Source organism: Falco cherrug, chromosome 14 (assembly GCF_023634085.1).
Source record: "Falco cherrug isolate bFalChe1 chromosome 14, bFalChe1.pri, whole genome shotgun sequence".
Classification (NCBI taxonomy): Eukaryota; Metazoa; Chordata; class Aves; order Falconiformes; family Falconidae; genus Falco; species Falco cherrug.
The window spans coordinates 2,268,649-2,291,642 of record NC_073710.1 but is presented as its reverse complement, the minus strand read 5'-3'; the positions used below and the strand labels follow the sequence as shown (position 1 = coordinate 2,291,642).

At 56.6% G+C, this 22,994-nt stretch overlaps 3 protein-coding genes across 9 annotated transcripts in view; 2 read left to right on the top strand and 1 right to left on the bottom strand.

Annotated features, from left to right (window-relative positions):
* NUP93 (nucleoporin 93) overlaps nt 1–2,762 on the top strand; it is an 81,878-nt gene extending 79,116 nt beyond the window's left edge. For all 5 annotated transcript variants that reach the window (XM_055726674.1, XM_027813190.2, XM_027813191.2 and 2 more), the window contains one exon: nt 2,529–2,762. In XM_055726674.1, the coding sequence (XP_055582649.1) occupies nt 2,529–2,639 (111 nt within the window). In that variant the 3' untranslated portion in view covers nt 2,640–2,762. The remainder of the gene's footprint in view (nt 1–2,528) is intronic.
* A 5,167-nt stretch (nt 2,763–7,929) lies between these two features.
* SLC12A3 (solute carrier family 12 member 3) lies at nt 7,930–17,730 on the top strand. The gene is made up of 26 exons (XM_055727001.1): nt 7,930–9,325; nt 9,578–9,724; nt 9,951–10,026; nt 10,180–10,275; nt 10,428–10,567; nt 10,901–11,011; nt 11,192–11,303; nt 11,552–11,682; nt 11,935–12,019; nt 12,269–12,423; nt 12,757–12,864; nt 13,103–13,226; nt 13,302–13,403; nt 13,500–13,655; nt 13,733–13,832; nt 14,254–14,365; nt 14,926–15,066; nt 15,244–15,350; nt 15,518–15,600; nt 15,786–15,857; nt 16,048–16,149; nt 16,353–16,464; nt 16,757–16,843; nt 16,932–17,067; nt 17,178–17,245; nt 17,568–17,730. Exons 1-26 carry the CDS (start codon nt 9,032–9,034, stop codon nt 17,707–17,709), a joined length of 3,099 nt encoding a protein of 1,032 aa, XP_055582976.1. The 5' UTR covers nt 7,930–9,031; the 3' UTR covers nt 17,710–17,730.
* A 650-nt stretch (nt 17,731–18,380) lies between these two features.
* On the bottom strand, nt 18,381–22,772 carry TMEM170A (transmembrane protein 170A). Of its 3 annotated transcripts, XM_055726589.1 has the most exons (4): nt 22,584–22,772; nt 22,312–22,482; nt 21,899–22,030; nt 21,485–21,712 (listed from the first exon to the last, which is right to left on the bottom strand). In XM_055726589.1, exons 1-3 carry the CDS (start codon nt 22,702–22,704, stop codon nt 21,900–21,902), a joined length of 423 nt encoding a protein of 140 aa, XP_055582564.1. In that variant the 5' UTR covers nt 22,705–22,772; the 3' UTR covers nt 21,485–21,712; nt 21,899. The 3 variants fall into 3 exon arrangements, with proteins under 3 accessions (XP_055582563.1, XP_055582562.1, XP_055582564.1); XM_055726588.1 differs by having other exon boundaries at nt 18,381–22,030; nt 22,584–22,771; XM_055726587.1 differs by lacking the exon at nt 21,899–22,030 and having other exon boundaries at nt 18,381–21,712; nt 22,584–22,765.
* Between the last annotated feature and the right edge of the window lie 222 nt (nt 22,773–22,994).

Below are 22,994 nucleotides of genomic sequence, written 5' to 3'. Positions count from 1 at the left end.
CTTGGCGCCAGAGGGCAAATTCAGTGGTCTGCTGAGCACCCAAAGTGGGATCCTGCTGTAACGGGTGGGGGAGTAGGGGGCTTCGGCAGGGGCGGCACGGACCTGGCAGCAAGGGCAGGGCAGGGAGGGGTAGTACTGCTGGGGGCCCCTGCGCCCAGTAACGTGTCCTGCTGGAACGTCTCCTGTCCCACTTCAGAGGTGAAATGGGCTTAATTTAGAACTGATCAGGTTTGGACTCAGAGTTGGCATTTTATGCATTTTGTTTATTTCAAAATGAAATTACCTAAGCTGTATTTTGAGTCTTTTTTTAATCTTTTTTTTCTTTTTTTTTTCTTTTTTAACATATATATGTTAATTAGATTTGGGAATGAGGGAGCAACATCCAGTCTCGCTTGGCTTGATCCATTTTGTCAGGTTTCAGACGGAGATCGCCGCGAGCCCGGACTGCAGTGCTGGAAACCATGGCTGCGGTGACAGCCCTGACCCAGATGCCACGAGTGCATGACAGCAATGTCATACGCTCCCCACCCCGACCCGGGGTGGCATACTCTCTGAAGCAGCTCAAGGGCATTATTTCAGTGGCAAAATTAGGTCATGAAAGGAATGGAATTATTTTTGTTTTTATTTGTGGTCTTATTTTAAATTGTAAGTGATTCTAACATTCATTAGGTAATTACAGCCAATAGAACATCTAGACCTCCAGGCTGCTTTTAACCTCTGCAAACCTCTGTTTGTTCTTCCTGAAGTATTGCAACCTATCATGTTGTTTGGATTTTTTAAAATAGACCAGCTCTAGTATTGCTACTGAAAAGGTAAAGGGAATGGCAGCTCGCACTGCTCCTGAGACTTTCTTAGTCACAGCGAGGGGTTTTGCCTCTTAGTATTTTAATTCCGAAGAGCCAGACGCCTTGACATGCTTTTTCTTCACCTGCCACCTGTTTTGACCTCCACTGAAAAGCAGCAGGTCAGGCAGAATGACACAACCTTGCTGTGTAACAGATTTGGAAGCAGGCTAGAAGAAGCAGTAACTGTGACTGGAACCAAACAAATAATTTTCAGGCCACCTTGCTGAACAACCACTGCGTTGGTGTTAACTAGGTGGCAACTCAGAGCTAGGGAAACTGTCCTGGGAGCTTTTAGCAACTGGGTCAGTCTCAGTTTTGCTGTTCACTCCAGAGGCCCGCTGATGTGCTGTGCTGCCTTCTGGCATTCCTCAGCTGTGGCACTTCCAGGAGGGAGGAGTGCCTCCGGCTGCATGGCTGGCCCTGCTGTCTGCAGCTCCAGGCGTTCAGCCGGCCCCAGCCAGCCAGGAATACGGAGCAAGGTGGGAACTCTGCTCTCTGCTTCAGTCAGGCCACTGGGCGTTGTGGACAGTCACGGCTTTCCTGCAGACGGGATCATGGAAATGGAAAATTGACTGGCTGTAAGACAACTGTCCTGCCCTGTGGGTACAGTTGGAGGGGTTTTGCACAGTTGAAGCATTTAGGCAATGTCTTGAAACAAACAGGAGCATCCTGGCTTTTCTATGATCAGCTTCCAAAGCTCGTCTGCTGCCATTGAATAACTGACTGGTTTAACATCACCCTGAAAAAGGGGTAGAATTGCCTAGAGGGGCAGCAGGGAGGGTGTTTGTAACTGTTCCCCACCATGTAATGGGCTTCGGTCACTTCTCCGCTTGTAAGTTCCTACTGTCAGATTTGCCATCTGCGTGCCCGCAGCAACCAAAGCCGCTTCAGCTTTCCCTGCAGTCAGTAGATTAAAGGAAGATTGGAACTGTGGGATCTTCTAGTACAGTAATTTAGAGATGAGTAATATTTAAGAAGAAAACACTGCGAGCAATCAAAACAATCAGTCTGCACAGTCTTCCATAAAGATTCGGGCTTTCTGTATTCTCCTGACCTCTACCAGTTATCGGCATGATTTTTCTTTTAATTTACTAACGGTTTTAACAAATGAAACAAATTATTCCTGAATTCATTTAGCTGTTAGGTAGCCTTCTGATGCGTAGGAGGGGGTTTGGTTACTGTAGGCAAAGGTCTCTGAGAGTACTTGGTACGTCTGCTTTCCTTGTGTTACGGCATGAAGAGCCTTCAGGGATGCTGGTGTGTCGCAGGCGATGCTGGAGACCTTCAGCTGCATTTTGGCAGAGTCGACTTAGTATTTTGCGAGGTGGGAAGGAGTCCTGTTGCCCTGGGAAAGCCCCCTTCATGCAGAAACTACAAGATTGCTGTAGTACAGCAACAGCCCACATTGTTGGAAATGTTTTTTCTTGGGTAATTTGAAGTAAATGGATGGGGTTTTTTAAGCAAAAGGGTAACTAGACATGCTTTTAGTGGATGGAAAAGGAAATCATTGGATTTCCTTCCAGATCTGGAGATACGTTATCCAGGGAGCAGCTCTCAGAAATAAAGATGACATTTTCATGTTTGAAAAGACAAGTGCTTAACGCGTGTCTAACTCTGCTTTCATTGCATTTTATTTTTTTTTTTTAATACTAAGTAACTGTACTTTATTTTTCTGTTTTCTAGCAACTTCGATCTCAAGCTCGTGCCCTAATAACATTTGCTGGAATGATCCCTTACAGAACATCGGGAGACACGAACGCAAGACTGGTGCAAATGGAGGTCCTTATGAATTAGCAGAGAAGCTTTTGCTCAGGGTTGCAGTAACCTGTGCCTGTCTTTAGTACGTTCAGAGGGTGGGACCAGTATCGTTTTGTATTCTGTATTTTTGTTGATGGAAATAAATTTCTTTGATTTCTATTTGTTTTTGACATTTTCATTTTCACCGATTTTTGTGTTTTTATGTTTTTATTCATTTTATTTTGGATTGGTTTATATTTAGAAAATTATTCTTAAGTAGTTAACAGGCTATGCTGAGAAAGGAGTTGTAGATCTGCAGTAAGGAGGTGCACGAGCAATTTCATAGCAGGAGAGGAAGTGGAGAAGAAAACTTTCGATTTAATGCTTGCTGAACATACAGCTTGGAAATTTCAGGGGGGTTGTTTTTTAAATGCATGTTAAATGTTGAAAATCTGTCTGATACACCACACACGTGACACACTGCCGTCAGTCCATGATGTTGTCTTGTGTGGCCTGTGTTCATGCGGTGCAGATGAGCTCTGTGTGCTGCAGAGGCTCCTTTACGCTTAATGACGTTTGAGCTCTTGGGTTGGTGTCCCAGGTGTACACAGCTCTGCAAACCCCGGAGCTCCACTGAAGCTTTTGCAGGAGCAGCTGGGATTGGAAACAGGTATATTTTGGTAGGAGGGATTTTCGTGACCGACGTGTGAGTTTGTAGCCAGTTGCATTCAAAATGATCCCATGCCAAGTTCACCAGAAGTAAGGAAGCTGGGCGGAGAAGCCCAAGTGTGGGATGTGTTGGGCATGGGTGGATATTACTGTCGGTTTAGTGGGAAACCTGAGTCCCAGTGAAGTGAGGGGCGTTAAGAAACGGTTAGCTTTAAATGTTCTGAGCTACCGTTAAACTGGTGTCAAAGCCCAGGGAGCACGTTACACTGCAAGCTCTTATCTTTGACACAGCTGCCTATCTTTGAAATGAAATGGGAGGAATGTTGGTTGCTCTGGCTTCCCCCTGCGCACACGGCCTCCTGCACTGCTGCTGTCTTGCCCTCACGCCGTTTGTGTTGCTGGGGTATGAGAACACGTGCTGTTCTGGCTGCGCATCAGGCACCGAAATGTGGGGGCTGATTTCGACCTTTGCATGTTACTAACTGGGCCAGAATTCATCTCCATTTTGCAAAGTCTTTAAGTTTAACGACATTGAGGGATATTTGACTGACTTGATGACAATTTCCTGATTGCTTTTTCCACCAGAAACGTAGTTTAAATTGCGTCAACCTTTTGGACAGGAAGCAAAGGGGTGGCTTGCCCAGCCACCCAAAGCCGTGTCCCTCGCCGTTAGCAAACTGGCTGCTGGGGCTCCCAGCTGAGAGAGCTAGGGACTGTGTGTGGCACCGCGTGGTCCTAGAGCGTGGGCAGGATTGGTTTCAACTGAAAGCTGAAAGAGACCTGGGCAGCACCCTGCAAGCACAGGGGACTTGGTGAGTTACCAAGGAGTGATTTGGGGAGGGGGAATTGAATTGCCTAGCCATGTCAACGGGTGAGTGTGAAAAGCTTTATTAGGTATTAACTAACACTTCTGGTGTATTCATGTGGGAACGCTTCTCGGTGTGTCTCGGTTGACAATTCATCCAATCCCCTAGAGAAACAGGTTACCGAAGAGCAGGGCCAAGCAAGGCACCTTTCCTGACGCTTGCAGACATCCCTGGCTGGGCCGGGGTTACCCCGCGTGCGGTGCTGCGGGATAAACCCTGCCCCTGCGTGTTTCTTGCTGGCACTCGGCCCCTGTCCCGGAGTTACTCCTTGCATCAAACCACGCCGCGTACAGAGAGGCTGGCGAGGCTGTACCTGTCCTCGGGCAACCACTGACCTGAGCCAGGGAGGGACAGCGTCTGCCGGAGTCTGTCGGGAAGGGCGAAGGCCGCCTTTCCCGCTGCGATTCCTTCCCTCCCTCCTCCACCCTTCATGCGGGGCCTGAAGTCCTTCGGGGCTCGGCTCTTAGCGCTGCCGTTCGCAGGACCTTGCTCTCCACTCTTTTGCCCATCTCCTGCTCACCCGGGCTCTTGTGCTGCCTCGCCGGCATCTTTCTGAAGTCAGACGTTGAACCTAGAGACCTTTTAGAAACGGCAGGTTGCCCTTTCTCCACCTGCCCTTTGAGGACGGCTGTAGCCGACGCTTTCTGGTGCTTCTCAGCCCTCAGGGGTGTTGGTGAAAGAGAAAATCGATGGCCATGTGCATTTTGCTCCCTTTGTACTCAGTGGTTGTGACTCTGCCTCTGGTCCCTTCTAAGCTAAGCAGGAACAGAATTATTTCATGCTTTCAAAAGCTGAGATGGTCCTTCCGTCCTGTGATGAACTGACGGAGGAGTCAAAGCCCTGAGGCTAACCCTGGCAAGGTAAGACCCAGCCCTGTTTCAGCCAAGGTGAGAGGTTGTGGGTTTAACAGAAGGTGCCGCAGATAGTTGGAATTATTTCTTGTTGATTGCCCTGTCATTTCTTCATAGGTCTGTGCAGGTGGTGAACGTTGCAGCCCATCCAGCTTCCCACGTTCCCCGGAGCGGTGGGTCCCAGCTCCACACCTAGGCCTGGCTTTGGCAAACCTGGCTCTTCTCTGCAGGACTTTTAAGGGCTTTGCTGCATTGAGGTGGATGCTGACGCATGTGCCGGTGCTTTGCTGCATAAGGCACCCCTGTGGTTTTCCAGATGTCGCCGTTTTCTTTCCACCCCACGCTGCTTCTGCTGGAGAGAACAGCCTGGTTCTGCTCCCTCAGGTTTCTGACCAGCAGAGCTGCTGCTGCTGCTGTGAGGTTTGTTAACCCCTCGTACCGTCACGCTCCGGCTTTGCTAACAGGCAGGCTAGCCTTGGTTTCCTAAATAGCTGATCTGCTAGAAGGGATTTTTGGAGTCTCACTGAATGTATGCGTTGTGTTTGGCGTAGCCTGCTCAAGAGTGGTGTCACTAAGCTCTCCCTTTACAACAGGGAGTAGTGCTCGCTTTTACAGCTTGGTGCTCCCAGGGCCATAGCCAGAGCTACCTCCATTTCGGCCATCTGAGCCGCATTTATTCTTAGTATAAACTGACAAATCTTCTCTAAGTCAGTGGAGCTCTCCCCCTTTATGCAAGAAAAACGTACAGATGAACGCTGCAGATTAAATTTGGGGTAATTCCATCTGCGCTTTCCTACTCCAGGACTAATCCTCAGCAATAACGAGCCTCCAGGCAGACAAGATGCATCCAAAGGGTGGCTCGCTAGTTTGAGTCTAATGCTGATGCTTGTGTTGCTGGAGGAGATTTGAGGAAAAAGTGAAAAGGTGTTTGCCTTGAGCATGTGATGTTCCATCCTAGTATGGGCGCAACGGAGACGTGCAGAGTCTCCAGGTCTGTCCCATGTTTGCATGGCTCGTTGGTAGTGAAGCATCCACCAGTGCTGCTGTATCGGCGTGGCAGCTCGTACAGCTTTACAGCCTGCATGTCTTGCAGCCACCGAGGTCTGAGTTGATGTGGTCGGGATTTACAGGGGCATCTAGAAACACTCACTGTAAACTTCTGCCCTGTTACCTTTCCAGTAGGAGGGGGGAAAAAAAAAAAAGTAAAGCTCTGCCCAGGAGTTAACCATGGAGTACTGGTGAGAATTGAACTGAGCTAATGGAAGACAACCAGCCGTGTGAGAATTAACAGGTTTTCTGCCAACAGGCAGTGCTGGTGAGGGCCCCTCCTAAACCCCGTCGTGGAGCTGGTGTCAGCAGGTCCTGTCTTCTCAGCTCCATTTCTTTGGTGTTTGTGGGTTTGGTTGTTTTTTAATCCCCACAACAGCATTAATTCATTTGTTTTCACAGTGGTGCCCGCACCGTTACCCCAGTGCGCACCTGGCTCAGCTGGTCGTGCGGTCAGGTCCTGCCTGCAGCCCGCGGGATGCCTTCCTGCGCCTCTGCCTTTTCTTGGATTTCCCCACTGACTGCAGATTCTGTGTCTCGACCCTGATTTTTGTTTTGTTTTCCAGACCCTCTGGCTGGAGGTGACCTGCTAAATGAGGTGGCTCCTGTGACCTCCGCCACAGTTTCCCACCACTGCTGCCTTTGTCTAAGACAGCTCTTGGATCTTGTTCCTCACAGGAGCTGAAGGAAGTGTGTTCAGAAAAAATTAATTCAATGGCTTTTTTTGTTCTTATTACCCTCTCAACATTTGTCTTCCCAACCTCAGTAAACCCCAGCCTCTCAAGGAACCAAGCTGTTTTTATTCCAGCCTGGAGGAAAGAAAAAACTTGTTAATTCCAGTTCTGTGTCCCTGGGGTTGGGACAGTGCTCAGATACTGTCACCATTCGTGTCGCTGTACCAGTGGTTTTGTCCTGTTTCCGTCTGGGTCTGAAGTTGGAAGGATGGAAATGGTGCCTGGAAGAGGATGGGAGGGGATCCCTTTGTCCCTGTCGGCTAAACCATCTGTTCTGTCTTCCCAGGCTTCCTTCCCTGCAGTGCTGGGAAACCGAGTCCCGCTGGGCATGGTGGGTCTGCAGCGCTGAGCCCCGGCGCCGTTTGTGTGGCCTGTGTCACCCAGGGCGGTAGGTTCCCTCTTCCACAGGGATGGAAGCGGGACAACTCAAACTTCGTTAAAGGCCTGTTGGAATGTAGCTCTTTGGCAAACTTTAGAAGAAGCTGTATGTAAAGCATTGCCCCGTTGGGTGCCTTAACTCGATTCAGGTTCATTTGATGCATTTAATAGCCAGAACGAACTGGGGGATCGGCTGGAAGCGAGGGAGAGCCCAGCAGAAGCAACTTGGCACCTCTTCACCGTGAGCGGAGGGGCTGGAGGGATGCGCCACAGAGCTCTGCTCTCCTGCTCGCAGCTCCCAGCGCCCGACGGCCCCGGTATTGTTGCTGCAGCTGGTGTTGTGAATCAGGCCGACGACAAGCGCATCCTACTATCCGGCTATTTCACTACACCAGGGTTGCATCATACCACTCGCTTCGCTCTTCACCCAGCATCTGGAGACCTCCTGTCTCTCCTGGAGCACCTTTGGCTGCGCTGTGTTTAAGAGATTCCCCCTCCGCATTTCAGACACTCCATGTTCCATGGTGGTTCGGGCAAGTGAAGTGTTTTTGCTGAAATAACGAGCTTCTAAAATAAAGCCAATTTCAGCTGGGCATGAGCCTGCTGCTGCATCTGTTGTGAGGGCAGAGCTGGTGTCCCCGTCTCACCCTCCTCCCCGCTCACAAGGCCAGGCGTGGGGAGCGGTGGTGGTGGCACCGGGTGCTGGCGCGATGCCGGGCGTTAGGAGGGCTGCGCCGCGGGGATGCAGGCAGGGCTGCCTGTCCGGACAGCGTCTGCTCGCCCACAAACAACACTGGGGGGGCTGAAGTGAGTCCTGAAAACGTGGGTTACAATTTGTGCGTGAATGCAAAAGAGAGCCAGAGGCAGCAGGGCAGGCAGGCTGAATTTTCCATTAACTTGCAAAGCCACACAGGGCTGAAATTCAAATGGGCTGCCCTCGGATTTTATTGCCTGCCTTATTTGCTGTCTTGGCCGATCTTATCTGTAACTGCTTTTAAGGCACATGTGACACCGGGCTGCAGAGGTATAAAAGATGCCCGTCCCTCCCCCTGTCCCTCACCTGCTGGTGGCTGTGAAGGCTGAGCGTGGCCTCGGCTCCCATCTGGTCTGATGTGGGGAAGGTCTGAAGTGGCTTATTACATCAGGGGTGGGATCTGGGGGAGCTCTGTTCCCTGGGCGCTCAGCGGCTCCCCAGGGAGGGGGCTGAGGGCCCGTGGGCATCCCTGCTGCCCCGCTCCGGGGAGCTGCCAGCTCCCGGCCCTGCGCAATCACAGAGGGGCTGAGTGCCACCGCTCCGTGTCCCCTGGCTTCTTCATCCCCCTCCCCAGCCCCTGGCACCCGGGTCCCGGCGGGGGTACCCCCCACCCCGTGGTGTTGCACTCCCCCCCTTTCCCCTGCTTTCACTGTGAGATGAAGCAGCCGTTCCCCTCCCTGTGTCCGGCACTCGGTGCCGCCCGCAGCGGCTCGGAGCCCGGCCGAGATGATTTAGTGGATCTGTCAGGTCTGGGGCAGTATCCCAGGGAAGGGCAAGGGTGCGTGGGAGTCCTGCTCCCATTTTCCATAACAAATCCCCGTGGGAACTGAATGTTCCCAGGCTGGGGCCAGAGGCAAACTCAGCACTGCGTTTCTGTGTCAATCTGTCCTTAGGACTTAATCTCAAACCCGTTATCGCCGCCCCCATCGGGCACTGGGAGGCGGCGATGCCCATTACAGCGGTTTTGATACCCCTTCCAGCTATTTTTTTTTTCCCCCTGACCAGCTTGGGGTGGTTTGAGCCGATTCCTTCCCCCATTACCATCGGCGGTGGGTGGGTGCCGGTTGCCTCACTCCGGTTTAGCTGGGTATAAAGCTGGGGAGCCCCTGGCCACCCCATCCCTCCCCTGGCAGGCTCCTGGGTAGGGGCGATGGCCGAGCTGCCCGCCCCGGAGCTGCCCCCTGCCCGCTGCAGCGGCCGCTTCACCATCAGCACCCTCCTGGGCATGGAGGAGGGCGGCCGGGGTCCCTACGTGCCCACCGAGGGGGCTGGCTGCGACAGCGCCCAGCCCACCCACCTCTCCGGCAGCACCTTCTGCACCAGGACCTTTGGCTACAACACGGTGGATGTGGTGCCTGCCTACGAGCACTACGCCAACAGCACGGGGGTGGGCGACGCCGGGAAGGGCAGGCCCTCGCTGGCGGACCTGCACTCCATCCTCAAGGTACGGTGGGGGTCGGCCGTGCCGCCGGCATCCCCTGGCCATGCCACCGGTCCCTGCCACGTGGCACTGGGTCTCCTGGTGCTGTAACTGGTGCTGTGCCCATGTGTGCATCCCTGGGCAAGCCCCAGGAGGAGCCGGAGGGATAACCCAGCTGTTTCCAGCTGTTCCCAGCCAGAGCTGCCCCCCTTGCCTGCACCGCCGGGGGTGGCTGGCTGCCTTCGGCCCTCACCTGCCTCCCCCTGGTCCCCGCAGCCCGAGCCGGGCCGTCTGGGTGTGCAGGTGCCCGACGCACAGCGGAGCAATGGGCTGTCGGAGGCTGGGCTGGAGGAGGTGGCGGGGGAGCTGGGCAGAGCCCCCGCGCCGGAGCCCGTCCGCTTCGGATGGGTGAAGGGCGTGATGGTGAGTGTGGCTCATCCCGCAGGGAGCATCTTTCCCCCCCACGAGTATTTGCCCCTCGGCGCTGCATTTTTCCCCATATATGTGTTTTTCACAAGTGTCTGCGCTCTGAATAATTCCCTGCCCTCGGCGAGCTGGCTTCTGCTCCGAGGGGCAGGAGAGCTGCCGTGGCCCTGGCCGTCCCCAGGTGCCCTCATGCTGACGGCTGGTCCTCCTCTCCACCTCCCAGATCCGCTGCATGCTGAACATCTGGGGAGTCATCCTCTACCTGCGCTTGCCCTGGATCACCGCCCAGGCGGGAATCGGTGGGTGCTGCGGGCAGGGCAGCGGCACCCGGCTCACCGCCACCCGAAACACCCAGCGGGGCGGGAATGCCGGCACCGTGGGGCGATGCGTGGGGTCCTGGGGGGTCTCCTGGGGGGGGAGTGCAGGAAGGAAGCAGTGCCCTCTCCCCACAGCCCTGACGTGGCTCATCATCCTGATGTCCGTGACGGTGACCACCATCACCGGCTTGTCCATCTCCGCCATATCCACCAACGGCAAAGTGAAGTCAGGTAGCACGGCCCCGCCACCAGCCCGGGGATGTCTCCTCCACTCTGGGGCTGTCCTGTGGGCCTGAGCTCCTGGCATGAGCTGCGGGGTGCAGGGGGCCCCAAAAACGTGTGGGGGAGGCAGCTAACGCCATGGGGTGTTCCCACCCTCTCAGGGGGCACGTACTTCCTCATCTCACGGAGCCTCGGGCCGGAGCTGGGCGGCTCCATCGGGCTGATCTTTGCCTTCGCGAACGCGGTGGCTGTGGCCATGCACACAGTGGGCTTTGCCGAAACTGTCCGGGACCTGCTGCAGGTGAGGAAATGGCTCTGCGTGTCCTCTGGGTCCCGTCCACCCGCACCGTCCCCATCCCCGCCGTCTCCATCTCTGCCACTTTCATCCCCACCACTTCCATCCCTATCTCCATCCCCGCTGTCTCTATCTCTGCCGCCTCCATCCCTTCCACCCCCATCCCTGCCGCCCCCATCCCCACCGCCTCCCCACGCAAGCTGCACTAATTACCAACTGCTGTGTCAATGTTGAACCGCTGATAATGGTTATCTCGTGGCTGCTAAAACTCCTGGGAATCCCGGTGGTTCGGTAAGGGGGAGGGTTGTCACCGCGTTGTGGATGGTTCCCCCTCCCCAGGAGCACAACTCCCTCATCGTGGACCCCACCAACGACATCCGCATCATCGGGGTTGTCACCGTGACGGTGCTGCTTGGCATCTCCCTGGCTGGCATGGAGTGGGAGGCCAAGGTACCCCTCGCCTCTGCTCACCTTATTCCCTTGGGCTGATAAGAGCCGTCCCCACGGCCCGCTGGGCATCCGAGGATGCCCACAGCTCCCCCAAAACGGGAAAGGGTTTCTCCTAACGCCTTCTTCACCCTCTCAGCACCCAAACCCCAACACCTCAGCCGGCTCTTTCTGGTCTGGCAGGCGCAGATACTGTTTTTCCTGGTCATCTTGGTTTCCTTCATAAATTACCTGGTGGGGACAGTGATCCCGGCCACCACCGAGAAGCAAGCGAAGGGCTTCTTCAGCTACCGAGGTGGGTCTGCTACGTGTTGGGGTTACGCTCAGCAGGTCCAAGCACGTTGCTGGAACCTGGCTCTTCGCTGCTGCTGGGGGAGAAGTTTGCCACGGGGAGGTGCTCCTTGCTGAGATGGCATTAAAAGCGGGGTGGCCTCCTCCCGTGGGTCACCCCCCAGCGGTGTGCCCCCCGCCAGCGCTGCGGTGCTCCACCAGGAGAAAGGCAGCTGGGGGGCTCCGAATGCTTCTCCTCTGCTTCCTCCCCAGCTGACATCTTTGCTCAGAATTTCGTGCCCAACTGGCGTGGACCTGAGGGCTCCTTCTTCGGCTTGTTTTCCATTTTCTTCCCGTCAGCAACTGGCATCCTGGCGGGGGCCAACATTTCAGGTGACCTGAAGGTGGGTTTTGACCTAAGCCAGCGTTTGTCAGGGCTCAAGCCTTGTTACTGCCAGGGCTTTGCTTTTTATCCAACTTTCAGATCCTATTTTATTTCTTCTGGAAACTGTGGCAAAGGCTCAGCCGGGAGATGCTCAGCGGCCTTGTGTCGCAATGAATTAAAATTCCTCTTGAATAACAGCCGCAATTAAAATGACATTGTAGCGGTGCCGCTGGAAAGCTGTCTTACGTTTCTCTGCGACTCCCCTGGGCAGGACCCTGCCGTGGCCATCCCCAAGGGCACCTTGATGGCCATCTTCTGGACCACTGTGTCTTACCTGGTGCTCTCTGCTACCATCGGTAAGCAGCAGCACTACACCCTCGGGTTAGCTGGGAGGATGCAGGTGATGGGAGCCGGGAGCAAGCCGTGGGCACCGACACTGGTGGGGGCAAGGTCCTCCTGGGTGGGCAACGCAGCCCATGGCATTGCTCATAGCCATCGCAAAACCATGGAGAGATGCTGTCCTGCTCCAGCCCTGCCGGAGGGCTGCTGGGATGGCACATGGGCAGGTGAGCGGGTGCTGAGCGGGCGCTGCGTGCCCCCACCAGGTGCCTGCGTGGTCCGGGACGCCTCGGGCAGCCTGAATGACAGCGTGGTGGTGGGCTCGCCCGGCTGCGAGGGACTGGCCTGTGGCTTCGGCTGGAACTTCACCGCCTGCGCCCAGCGGCAGAGCTGCCGATACGGGCTCAGCAACTACTACCAGGTGCTGCTGGGGCCGGTCGCCTGCCCCCGTCCCTCCTCCCAGCTGGGTTTGTGCTGCAGGGGATGGGTTTCCCAGGGCAGCCCCATGCCTGGCATCCCCCCAGCATCCTGGGGGGCACTCATGCTGTTAAAGCACCCACATAACGGGGATGAAACAGGGAGCACATCTTCCTCGGGCTTTTGGATATGGCTGGACTTTGCCATCTGGATAAGGTTGACAGAAAAGCACTGAGGGCGGCAGGATGGGGCCCAGGGGCTGGAAATCCCTTAGGGCCAGGGCAGAGGTTGAGGCACTGGGGGTGATGGGGTTCCTGACCACCCGGTTTTTGGGCAGAGCATGAGCATGGTGTCCGGCTTTGGCCCCCTCATCACAGCAGGGATCTTTGGTGCTACCCTCTCGTCGGCACTGGCCTGCCTCGTCTCAGCTCCCAAAGTCTTCCAGGTGAGGGGGTGGCATGTCTGGGTCCCCCAGCTCCTGTCCCCAAGCTCGGCAGCAGGAGTGGGCGATGCTGCTGGGCACATTCTCAGTGCTACGGGGCTTTGCAGCCATGAGCAGCCCCAGGGTGAGGAGGAGGAGAATTGTGTCAGCGTAGGGCACGAGGCCCTTGCAAGAGCCACCGTGGCGCTGCCATCCCATGTCCCCAGCAAAGCCCGCCGTCCCCAACGCGTCTCTCCCGCAGTGTCTCTGCAGGGACCAGCTCTACCCTCTCATAGGCTTCTTCGGGAAGGGCTACGGCAGGAACAGCGAGCCCATCCGTGGCTACATGCTCACCTACGTCATCGCTGTCGGCTTCATCCTCATCGGTAGGTGCCGGGTGACCGCCAGGCGACTGGCTCGGTCCCTGCGCCAGCAACTCGCTCTCCTCTTCCTCCCTGCAGCCGAGCTCAACGCCATCGCTCCCATCATCTCCAACTTCTTCCTCTGCTCCTACGCCCTCATCAACTTCAGCTGCTTCCACGCCTCCATCACCAACTCGCCAGGTGGGCTGTGCCGCGCTGCGCCGTGCCGTGCCGTGCTGCGTGGCTCCCTGTGCGCTCCCCGTCCCGGCAGCGGCCGCTGTGTGTGTTTGCGTGCAGGCTGGCGACCCTCCTTTCGGTATTACAGCAAGTGGGCCGCGCTCTTCGGGGCCGTCATCTCAGTGGTGATCATGTTCCTGCTGACCTGGTGGGCAGCCCTCATTGCCTTTGGCATCGTCATCTTCCTGCTGGGATATGTCCTCTACAAAAAGCCGGGTGCGTGGTGGTAACCCGGCCCCGGTGATGCCCCAGGAGGTGCCTGGCCCCATTGCTAACCCGTCTTCCCCTCCCAGATGTCAACTGGGGCTCCTCCATGCAAGCCAGCTCGTACAATATGGCCCTCACCTACTCTGTGGGGCTGAGCGAAGTGGACGAGCATATCAAGAACTACAGGCAAGAGCAGCTGAGCACGGCGCTGGGCGTGGAGGGAGAGGGATGCAGAGCTGGCCGCTGCCACAGGCAAACCCAGGATGGCTTCATGCCCATGGCCACATCCTCACCAGCATCCTCAGTAACTGGGAGCCCTGGCAAAATGTGGCTGTCTCCAAAATCCCACACCTTTTCCTTATGGGCAGGGGTGGAAAGCAGGGCAAACCTTGCCTTCCCCGTGCCAGGCAGACATGCTGGTCTCATCTGATATAAAAAGGCCAAAGAGTGAGGCTGGACCCTCAGCCAGATGGTTCCATCTCATCCTAAAGATGCTCCCTATAGTTGCCACTGGCCAGGCATGGGAGAAGAGAGGTGGCTTGTTCCAGAGAGGCTGGGTGCCTCCAGAGTCCCAGCCTTCACCCTCCCTTGCTCTCCCTGCCTGCAGACCGCAGTGCCTGGTGCTGACCGGCCCGCCCAATTTCCGTCCAGCCCTGGTGGACTTCGTGGGGACGTTCACCAAGAACCTCAGCCTGATGCTCTGCGGCAATGTGGTGATCGTGAGTCACCTGCAAAAGCTGGTCAGTCCCTTGTCCTGGGGGCTCTGGCCACCCATGGGCAGTGGGCTGGCAAAGCCAGATGCGTCCTGGTGGGCTCACGGGGTGGTGACTGAAATGTGCCCATTTATGTGCCACTGGACGATTGAATGTTTCATCTGGAAGCCTCTCCAGCTTGTTAAGCAGTATTGATGAAGCACTGGGATGTCCCAGGGGCTAACGGCTTCCCCTTGCCAATTAATGGTCAATGCAATGATGCGGCAGGACAAGGCGGCTTCTCGGAGGACGGGGCAGGGGGGGGGTCCTGCAGCCCCAAAGTCTCAAGAGTAACTGGGTGCAGCAAACACCAGCTCCTCCGCAGCCGCAGGGCTGCCGGTGCCATTTGTGTTGGCTGTCCACTCCCAGATCTTGCTGGTTTTCTTGCTGCGGTTGCAACCTCCCATGCGTGTGCTGCGGGGACGGCCGGGTCTTGCCAATGATGTGGGAAGGGAGGAGCTGGGGGCCCTTGGTGCCAGCCCGAGGAAGGGACGCCTGTGCCTGAGCCCTGCACCTGCTCCCTGCAGGGACCCTGGAAGCAGAAGATGCTGGAGTCCCGGCTGACGGCAGACGGCCACACCAAGTGGCTTATGAAGAGGAAGATCAAGGCTTTCTACACAGACGTGGTGGCGGAGGATCTGAGAAGTGGTGTCCAAATGCTCATCCAGGTAGAGCCGTCCTTGGCCATTGACCGTCAGGGTCCCTCCTTTTCCATCATGGCTCAGGGCGCTCTGACCCCCTTCCCCAACCTCCAGGCACCCCCTTGGCATCGCTCTGCTGGGGACTAACACCACTCATGTCCGCCTGTCCCCGCAGAGGGGTCTCATGGGGACATCTCTCTGTAGGCTGCTGGCCTTGGGAAGATGAGACCCAACATCTTGGTGCTGGGCTACAAGAGGAACTGGCAGACGGTGTCCCCGCAGAGCCTGGAGGACTACGTGGGCATCCTGCAGTACGGCCACGCCGGCTCCTCCGCCCCCCGGGGTCGCCAGCACCCGGTGGTGGCCCCGCGGTGGGGTGCGGGGGGCTGCGGCCACATGCACAAGGTCCAGCTGGGCTGGCAAGTGCCGCCTGGCATGAGCCGGCCGCTGTTAACTGCCTTCTCCTCCCTCCTTCCAGTGACGCCTTCGATTTCAAGTATGGCGTGTGCTTGCTGAGAATGAAGGAAGGGCTGAACGTTTCCCGAGTGCTCCAGGCTCACGGTGAGCGGGTTTGGGCAGCCAGGGATGCTCAGAGATGAGCCAGAGGTGTAGGATGTGCCAGCTGGCACAGTGTCCCCAGGCGAAGGTCACAGTCCTGGGGGGACATCGCTCCTGGGCTGGGACCAAAGGGGATGGGGACAGCGGGGTGCTGCCCTGCTGCCCGTGCTCTTCTCCTCCATCCTCAGTTAACCCCATGTTTGAGGCAGCAGAGCACCCCGAGGAGAACGGCACCGGCGGCAGAGGAGCCCTGGACACAGGTTGGTCCCGACTTGGGGCTGCCCGGAGCATCTCCGTCTCCGAGGATGATTTTTGGGGAGCCAGATGGGCAGGCAGGGTGTGGGTTTCGAGCAGCAGCGGGGAGCAGGGCTGGGACCAGGAGGAAGCAGTGCCTGTGATCCATGGCCGGTGGTGCCTCTCACCGACGCCGGGATCCTCTCGCCCTGGCAGGAGACGCCACCGCCCTGGCTGGCGAGCCGCAGGCGAGCACCATCTTCCAGAGTGAGCAGGGCAAGAAAACCATCGACATTTACTGGCTCTTCGACGACGGAGGTAACCTTCCCCTTGGGCTGCTGCAGCTCATCGCCGTCCACCCCTCCGGCTAACGCGCACCCAGCAGCTCCATCACGATGCCCGGGAAGGCTCGGTCCTTGCCAAACAGTGCCAGGGCATCCCTGGCATCCGGCACCAAGCAAGCACTGGCGCGCCGCTGGGGCCACCACCACCGTGGCTCCCATCGGGTGTTTTGGGGACAGGTCTCACACTGCTTATCCCCTACCTCCTGAGGCGCAAGAAGCGGTGGGGGAAGTGTAAAATCCGGGTGTTTGTCGGCGGGCAGATCAACAGGATGGATGAGGAGAGGAAGGCGTAAGTGCTGGTGGCCGCTGGCACCCCGTGGCCCCTTAGCCATGCGGCCACCACTGCTGTCCCCGTGGGTGGGTGGCAGGAGCTGCTTCCCCTGCCCCGAGCCCCCCCAGCTTTGCCGTAACAGGATCTGTGGGCCCCAACCCGGCTGCTTTGCCTCGCCTCTCCAAAAATCAATGATCGCGGAGTGGGAAAACCCCAAGTGCAGAGCGAGCGCGGCGGCAGGGATTTCTGCCAGGGCAGAGCCACCGTGCCCCCCTTGTTTTTGGAAAATGTGTCCTTTTCCCTCTGGCAGGATTGTCTCTCTGCTGAGCAAGTTCCGCCTCGGCTTCCACGAGGTCCACATCCTCCCCGACATCAACCAGAAACCCCGGCCAGAGCAGTAACGGCCCCCTCCCCTTCTCCCCCCCCCTTCCACACCCCAAACCCACCCCAGACCCCATTCCCTGGCACCGTCTGTTCTCTTGCAGCATCAAGAGGTTCGACGACCTGATCACTCCCTTCAGGCTGAACGACGGCTTCAAAGACGAGGCCACGGTGACTGAGCTACGGCAGGGCTGTCCCTGGAAGATTTCTGACGAGGAGGTGGATAAAAACCGAGCCAAGGTAGCACCGGTGCCACGAGGGGTCCCGCAAAGGGTCTCTTTCTTGTGAGACAGAATTCACTCTTTTTGGCAACAATTATTTTGCCTTCGCCAACCCTCTTTGTTCCGCAGTCGCTCCGACAAGTGAGACTGAACGAGATTTTGCTGGATTACTCGCGGGATGCGGCGCTCATAGCCATGTAGGTGCCAGCAACACCCTCGTGCCTGTTTCTTGCCCCACGGCAACGGTCCCTCTGGCTGCTCATCCCCCCGTGCGGGGGGCTCCTGGACAGACACCCCGGCGCTGCGGTGGGATGGTGCCGCGCTGTGGGGAAAAGCCCTTGGAAGGCACCAAGGGGTCCAGCCCGGGTCCTGTCGGGGTGGGAGGACGTGGTGTTGGCCCTTCTTAGGGAAATAAGCTGCAAATTAGCACCAGATTGAGAGAAGGGCTAAGGACGGAGCTTGGCTCGGCCGGGCGGCCGAGGGGGCTGCGCCTCACCCGGCCCCTCGCTGCCACCGCAGCACGCTGCCCGTCGGCAGGAAGGGTCGATGCCCCAGCTCCCTCTACATGGCCTGGCTCGAGACCCTCTCGCAGGACCTGAGACCCCCCGTCATCCTCACCCGAGGAAACCAAGAGAACGTGCTGACCTTTTACTGCCAATAAAACCTCCCGGATCCCTGCCGACTTGGGGTGTGGATTTTTTTCAGGCCAGTTTTGCTCTCAGAGCGCACTCGCCCAGGGGTATGGGGGGGCAGCGAAGGTCTGTGGTGGCCAGCTCTCGGGCAGCGCCCACCACGCGCAGCTGCCACCCTCTCCCAAAGACTTGGGTGGCTGATCTCTGTCTTCGTAGGTCGTACCTAGATATAAAATAGCGCCAGCATCGCTCCGGCTCTGGGTTTAGCCAGAGCTGTGCAGCTGAGGCGTGGGGCCCCATCCTGAGAGCAGCAAGGGGACAGCGGGACCCCTGTGCCTGCTGCCCTGGAGAGCCCGAGTGGTGCACAGGGGCTGACCCACAGCCCCGGCAAAGCCACCGTCCCAGGGTGAGACCTGCCAAGGGGGACGGGAGCGGGTCAGCACCAAGCCCGGGGGCGGCAGGGGCCTCCCAGCCTCAAGCCAGGCCAAGCCTGTCCCCAACAGCTGAGCAGCAGCGAGATGTCACCTTGGCTGCGGTGGGGTCCAGCTCCTAATGGAGACAAAATTAACAACCGGGACCCTTCTGGTGCAGATGGCCCCGGGTGGGAGAGCCCTGCCCCATGTGAGGCAGGAGCAAGGCTCCTTTCCAAAAGCACAACCCAAGCCCCTTTGTCATGCTGCACGAGAAACACACAAATTCATTCACCTCGATCGTTACAGAATTTACTGATAAATCACCACCAGGATTAGAAGTGTCAGTAGAAAAATAAAATTTACAGAGTTTTCTATCATACAAAGATTTGTTCGTGACAGCCACAGTCGTTAGCGAGATAGGAAGTCGGGTGGTATCTACCTCAGGCCAGCACGGGGGATGTTCGCACGCAGAAAGCAGGGCCACGAGCCTCAGCTCGAGCAGCGATGGCTCCTCAGGGCAGGCGGCTTCTCCGCAAGGTGTTTCCTCGACCGACGTTGCTGGCTGGGCTCCCTGCCCAGGGCTTCACAGCACTGCCCAGCCCGGGACACCCTGGCATTGATATTTTTGCAAGCTCTTTGTAGTTTTTGGCAAGTTTGACCCAGCAAAGTCTACCGACACCCAAGGAAAACTGAAGGGATTCCTCCGCTCACCTCAGGCAGGATAAAGGAACGTAAAGGGAAGACCACACCGATGCCGTGAGAAGGGAGGGGACTCCCAGCAGCAACTGGTCTGATGCATCAACTCAAGACTACTCCTTCCCGTTTGGATCTGGTTTTACCGGAGAGGGAGGTCGGGAAGGCAGCCAGGGGAGCAGAGGAAGCTCAGTGAGTACCAAGACAACACAAAGAAGTCGTCCGCAGTGCTAACACCTGTCAAGTCAGCAGCTGATTTGTTCACCTTTTATGCAAGAATTCCCTGCAAATTTCATGGTGCCTGGGCACTGAGAGGCACCACCGGCTCCAACTGCTCGACATCCAGTGGCCAAGCTGCCAGCTCTTCAAGTAAAGCAGCCTCCCCTTCAAAACAGCCTTTGGGAGATCACAATGGGTATAAACCAGCAAGTTTTCAGTTCGCCCACCACCAAGCGAGTCTGTCAAGCGATATTTTTTCATTTGTTCTGAGCTCTTAACAGCCCGGATTTGTGTCCCGCATGCCTCAGCCCCATGACTACAGAGGAACCACCTCCGTGCCACGGCACGCTGATAAAGTGCTTTCCCAGTTGCAATCAACTTAGTCCTGGTTACTGAAAGATGCCAGGACGGGACAGGGGTCAAAGGGGAGCACAGCGGGTGCCCAGGACACTGGTTTCTAGTGTCCCCTGAAAGGTAAGGCCAGACTCACCCAGCCTAAGTCCCATGAGAGACTTTCAATCCATCCAGGAAAACACAGGATGATTCGTGTGAATTAAACCAGACACTCGGGGCACACGCTGTGCATGCAGCCATTTGAAAAAACAAGTGGGAAGGGGGAAAGACATCTAAAGGGACCATTATTCCTGCTTTTTCACCGCGGGCAGAAGCACAGAGGGAAGGAGAGGCCCAACCTTTCCCTGGGGGAATGCCGCAGCAGGAAAGCTGGCTCTCGACAAGCAGCACAGAGCACAGGGTGCTCTGAAGATCCAGGGTTTAGTATACATTATACCGCCTGGACCTCACCCACCTAAGGAGAATAATTCACATTAAAGTCTTTCCTAAAATGCACAGCTTTATTCCCTGAATTAACCTGGGCTAAAATTTAGAGTGATCTCAATAAGTAGCTCCTGAAAAACACCTCTCGCCATCAGCTGCCAACAGCCCACCCCAGAGAAGTTAATACGTAGAGAGAAATTCTTTTTCATGACAAACACAGTGCCCTGTTGAGTGCTGCTTCAGCACAGAGGACACGGGGTTCTTGGAAGATAACTGGCCTTGCAAAAAGTTGCAGGTACAAGAGGCGAGCTCATTTGGAAACCAAAGGAGTTCAGCAAAAAGAGACAGTGTCCTGCAAGGCTGGACACAGACAGCGCCTTCCCTCAGCAGCCCGCACGGATGTCAGCGGTTAATAAACAAACAAGAATCACACAAATCCACGGGGCTGAGACGCGTCCTTGGGATTCAACCCCAGCTTCCCCAAGGGCCCCCCAGAAACCAAGCCCCCAGAAAGCGCCCAGCTAGCTATCTTGAGAGCCCTGGTGCATGGCATGCCTCCAGGTAAAAGGGTAGGTCCAAGAGTTAGTTAAAAGTCACTTAAATATAACAAACTAAAACAATTCATTAGGAGACCACACTGCCTGCAGGTAAGGGTTGGTTTGGGGCTGCGTTCACAGGGCTTGTCCCCGATGGACACAGGAATCACCCAGGCTCCTCCCAGGACCCCTGCAGGCATCCCACCCACTGGCACGCTGCAGGCTGCATGCCGCAAAGGTGGCGCGCTCCCTGTCTCTGCGCCTGGGAAGCCTCAAGTCATGACAACCCACCGCCGGCGGTGCAGCTCTCACCAGCGCGGTCGCTGAAGCAGCAGCGCGCTGAATTTTACGTAAGCTGGCCAGCGATGTTGATGTATCAGTGAAGACACCCAATTCCGCCACACTAATGTAAACATGATCAGCAAGTAAAAGGAGAACAGAGAAGATTAAAAACAGGAGTTTCCTTCAAAGCCCCTGAAGCAACAGTACGCACTCACACACGCGCCCTGGGATTTCTAGCATGGGCAGTGGAGCGTGGCGCCCGTTCAGCTGTGCTTTTGCCTCTCGGGCAGAAGGTACACTGCACCCGAAGAGCTTAACCATAATAAAATTCACAAAAATAGTGATCCTTTTTATGCCTGTTATTTCCCCAGCTACAGCATTCCTAGTCACAGCTTTCAGCCACAAATTTGCACTTTCATCTGTCTAAAATGATTTTTCCTTTTGCTGCTCCCAAATTCACTACAACCAAGACCTGGTATTAGGAAGTTTGGGCCAGGAAGAAAAAAATTAATTTTCTCATTAAAAAAATTCACATTAAAAGAGCTTCAGGTTCACTGCAAACAAAGCAGCAAGAGGTCAAAGCATTAAGTGAGCTCTGAAAACATCGCATCATTCTGTAATACTATTTCTACCCCAGAACAACCGGTGTAACATCCTAGTTACACCCTGCTGCTACAATTCATCACTGGTAAAAGGTATGTAGGCATCCTCCTCCAGAAACCATTCTCCTATCCTCCAGAGACATAAAGTTTCACTTGGCACTTAATGTTACCAAAAAGTAACAAAAATCACAATTTTTAGCTTAATTTCAAGCCATGCTGGAGGCAGGAGCAGGCCTTCATGTATCCTTCAACCAGTGGAGAAAGCACACGCCGAGGCACGCCTCAAGTCGCGCTCCCGCTTGATTTATTTCAGAGGCGGTGCAGGTGGCAGATCCTTTGCTCTTCCTTTGCTTTGTGTTCTCTAGTGTCTGAAGAAGAGCTAGAGGGTGGCTAAGATACGTAAAAACGAAACCACCACCACACAGAACGTCTGGCCCACTCCTAAAATGAGGGCTTCGAAGGGAATCATTTTTTTCCCCGCGGCTCTGTATACTCCAGCAATGGCAGCACCTGTGGAGAGGGGAAAAAGCCAAAACGTGAATGTGTGACAGCGCATGTGCGATATATGCTGTCGTACCACAGGGATGAAGGGGAAAGCCTCACAGGATGTGAGACTGGGGCAGAGAACAGGGGGGTCTTGCTGAACCCCTGTGCACCAGCTGACAGAAATTCCAGACAGTTTTTACTGTGACAAACCTCAGCCAGTAACCAATGCACGCTGGTGGCAATGGGTGAATTGGTGGGGAAACTCTGCCGAGGCCTCCAGAAGGTGGGGAGGTTGGGGTGGTTTTGGACACGCTCTCATCACAAGATCCTCTACACCACAGCCTGTTCTGGGCACAGACACCAAACCTGTAAGTGGTTTATCTCTGAGCGCTCAGAAACCCGAAAGCCCACCTGGCTCAGCACCGGACAGGCATGTTTGGGACCCCCGACAAAGGGCTCGAGAGGTGGGATGGTCCAACCCTCTCAAACACGGGGCGCGGGGGGAATATAGGCCAGGACATCAATCTGTCTACCCCCGGGAATGCCGCGGCTCGCCGTGCTCCCAAAGGCAACCTCCAATGACTACAGACCACCCGGCCGGTATTTTCGAGCATCTACCGTACTTGTCAGGATGCCGGCGGTGATGGGTCCCACGATGCCCATCAGCAGGAGGCTCACGGACATGAACCTGCCGTACTTGTGATGCCTGAGCGTGAAGAGCGCTAGCAAAGCGGCCGGGACGTGGAAGGAGAGGGAGGAGACGAGAGCCCAGAGGAAGACGCCATACCACATCTCTGTGGAGAGAAGGGCCGTGAGGCCGGCTCGGGGCCCGCAGGCCGCCGGCGGGGGCGGCAGCAGGGCCCGCTCCCAGCAGGCCCGGCGGCGCCGAGGGTACCTGGGAAGGTGGAGAGGGGGCTGGAGTAGGTGGTGGTGCCGTTGCCCACGCGGGGCACCAGGCGGAGGCTGAGGATTTGCTGCAGGAGTCCCCCGCCGCCGCCCGGCTCGCCGCCCTCCATCCCCGCGCCGGGCCCGCCGCCGCCATCCGCTGCCTCCTCTTCCGCCCGCCCCCTTCCGCCCGTCCTAGCCAATGGGAAGCGCTGTGCGATGACGGACAGAAGCCTTTGCCAACCGCCGCCCGCCGGGGGAGCGCCCGGGCAGCGGGGCCTTGTCCCCACTCCCGCGCTGCCATGGGAACGGCTGCCGGCCGCAAGGACTGCTGGGAGCGGCCTCGCCGCGGAAGCCCCCCCTGGGCAAGCGGGGCGGGGCTCTCTGTCGGGGCCGGAAGGGCGCTCTAGCCCGCTGGCGG

What these genes read in the sequence shown, in the direction of transcription:
- SLC12A3 (XM_055727001.1), top strand. Translation starts at nt 9,032, where the DNA reads ATGGCCGAGCTGCCCGCCCCGGAGCTGCCCCCTGCCCGCTGCAGCGGC. An exon ending in CAGCTCCCAAAGTCTTCCAG is followed by an intron (nt 12,865 to 13,102) that starts GTGAGGGGGTGG and finishes TCTCTCCCGCAG; the next exon opens with TGTCTCTGCAGGGACCAGCT. An exon ending in CAGAGGAGCCCTGGACACAG is followed by an intron (nt 15,858 to 16,047) that starts GTTGGTCCCGAC and finishes TCGCCCTGGCAG; the next exon opens with GAGACGCCACCGCCCTGGCT.
- TMEM170A (XM_055726589.1), bottom strand. Translation starts at nt 22,704, where the DNA reads ATGGAGGGCGGCGAGCCGGGCGGCGGCGGGGGACTCCTGCAGCAAATC. An exon ending in CCCCCTCTCCACCTTCCCAG is followed by an intron (nt 22,483 to 22,583) that starts GTACCCTCGGCG and finishes TTCTCTCCACAG; the next exon opens with AGATGTGGTATGGCGTCTTC. An exon ending in CACCGCCGGCATCCTGACAA is followed by an intron (nt 22,031 to 22,311) that starts GTACGGTAGATG and finishes TGCCCAGAACAG; the next exon opens with GCTGTGGTGTAGAGGATCTT.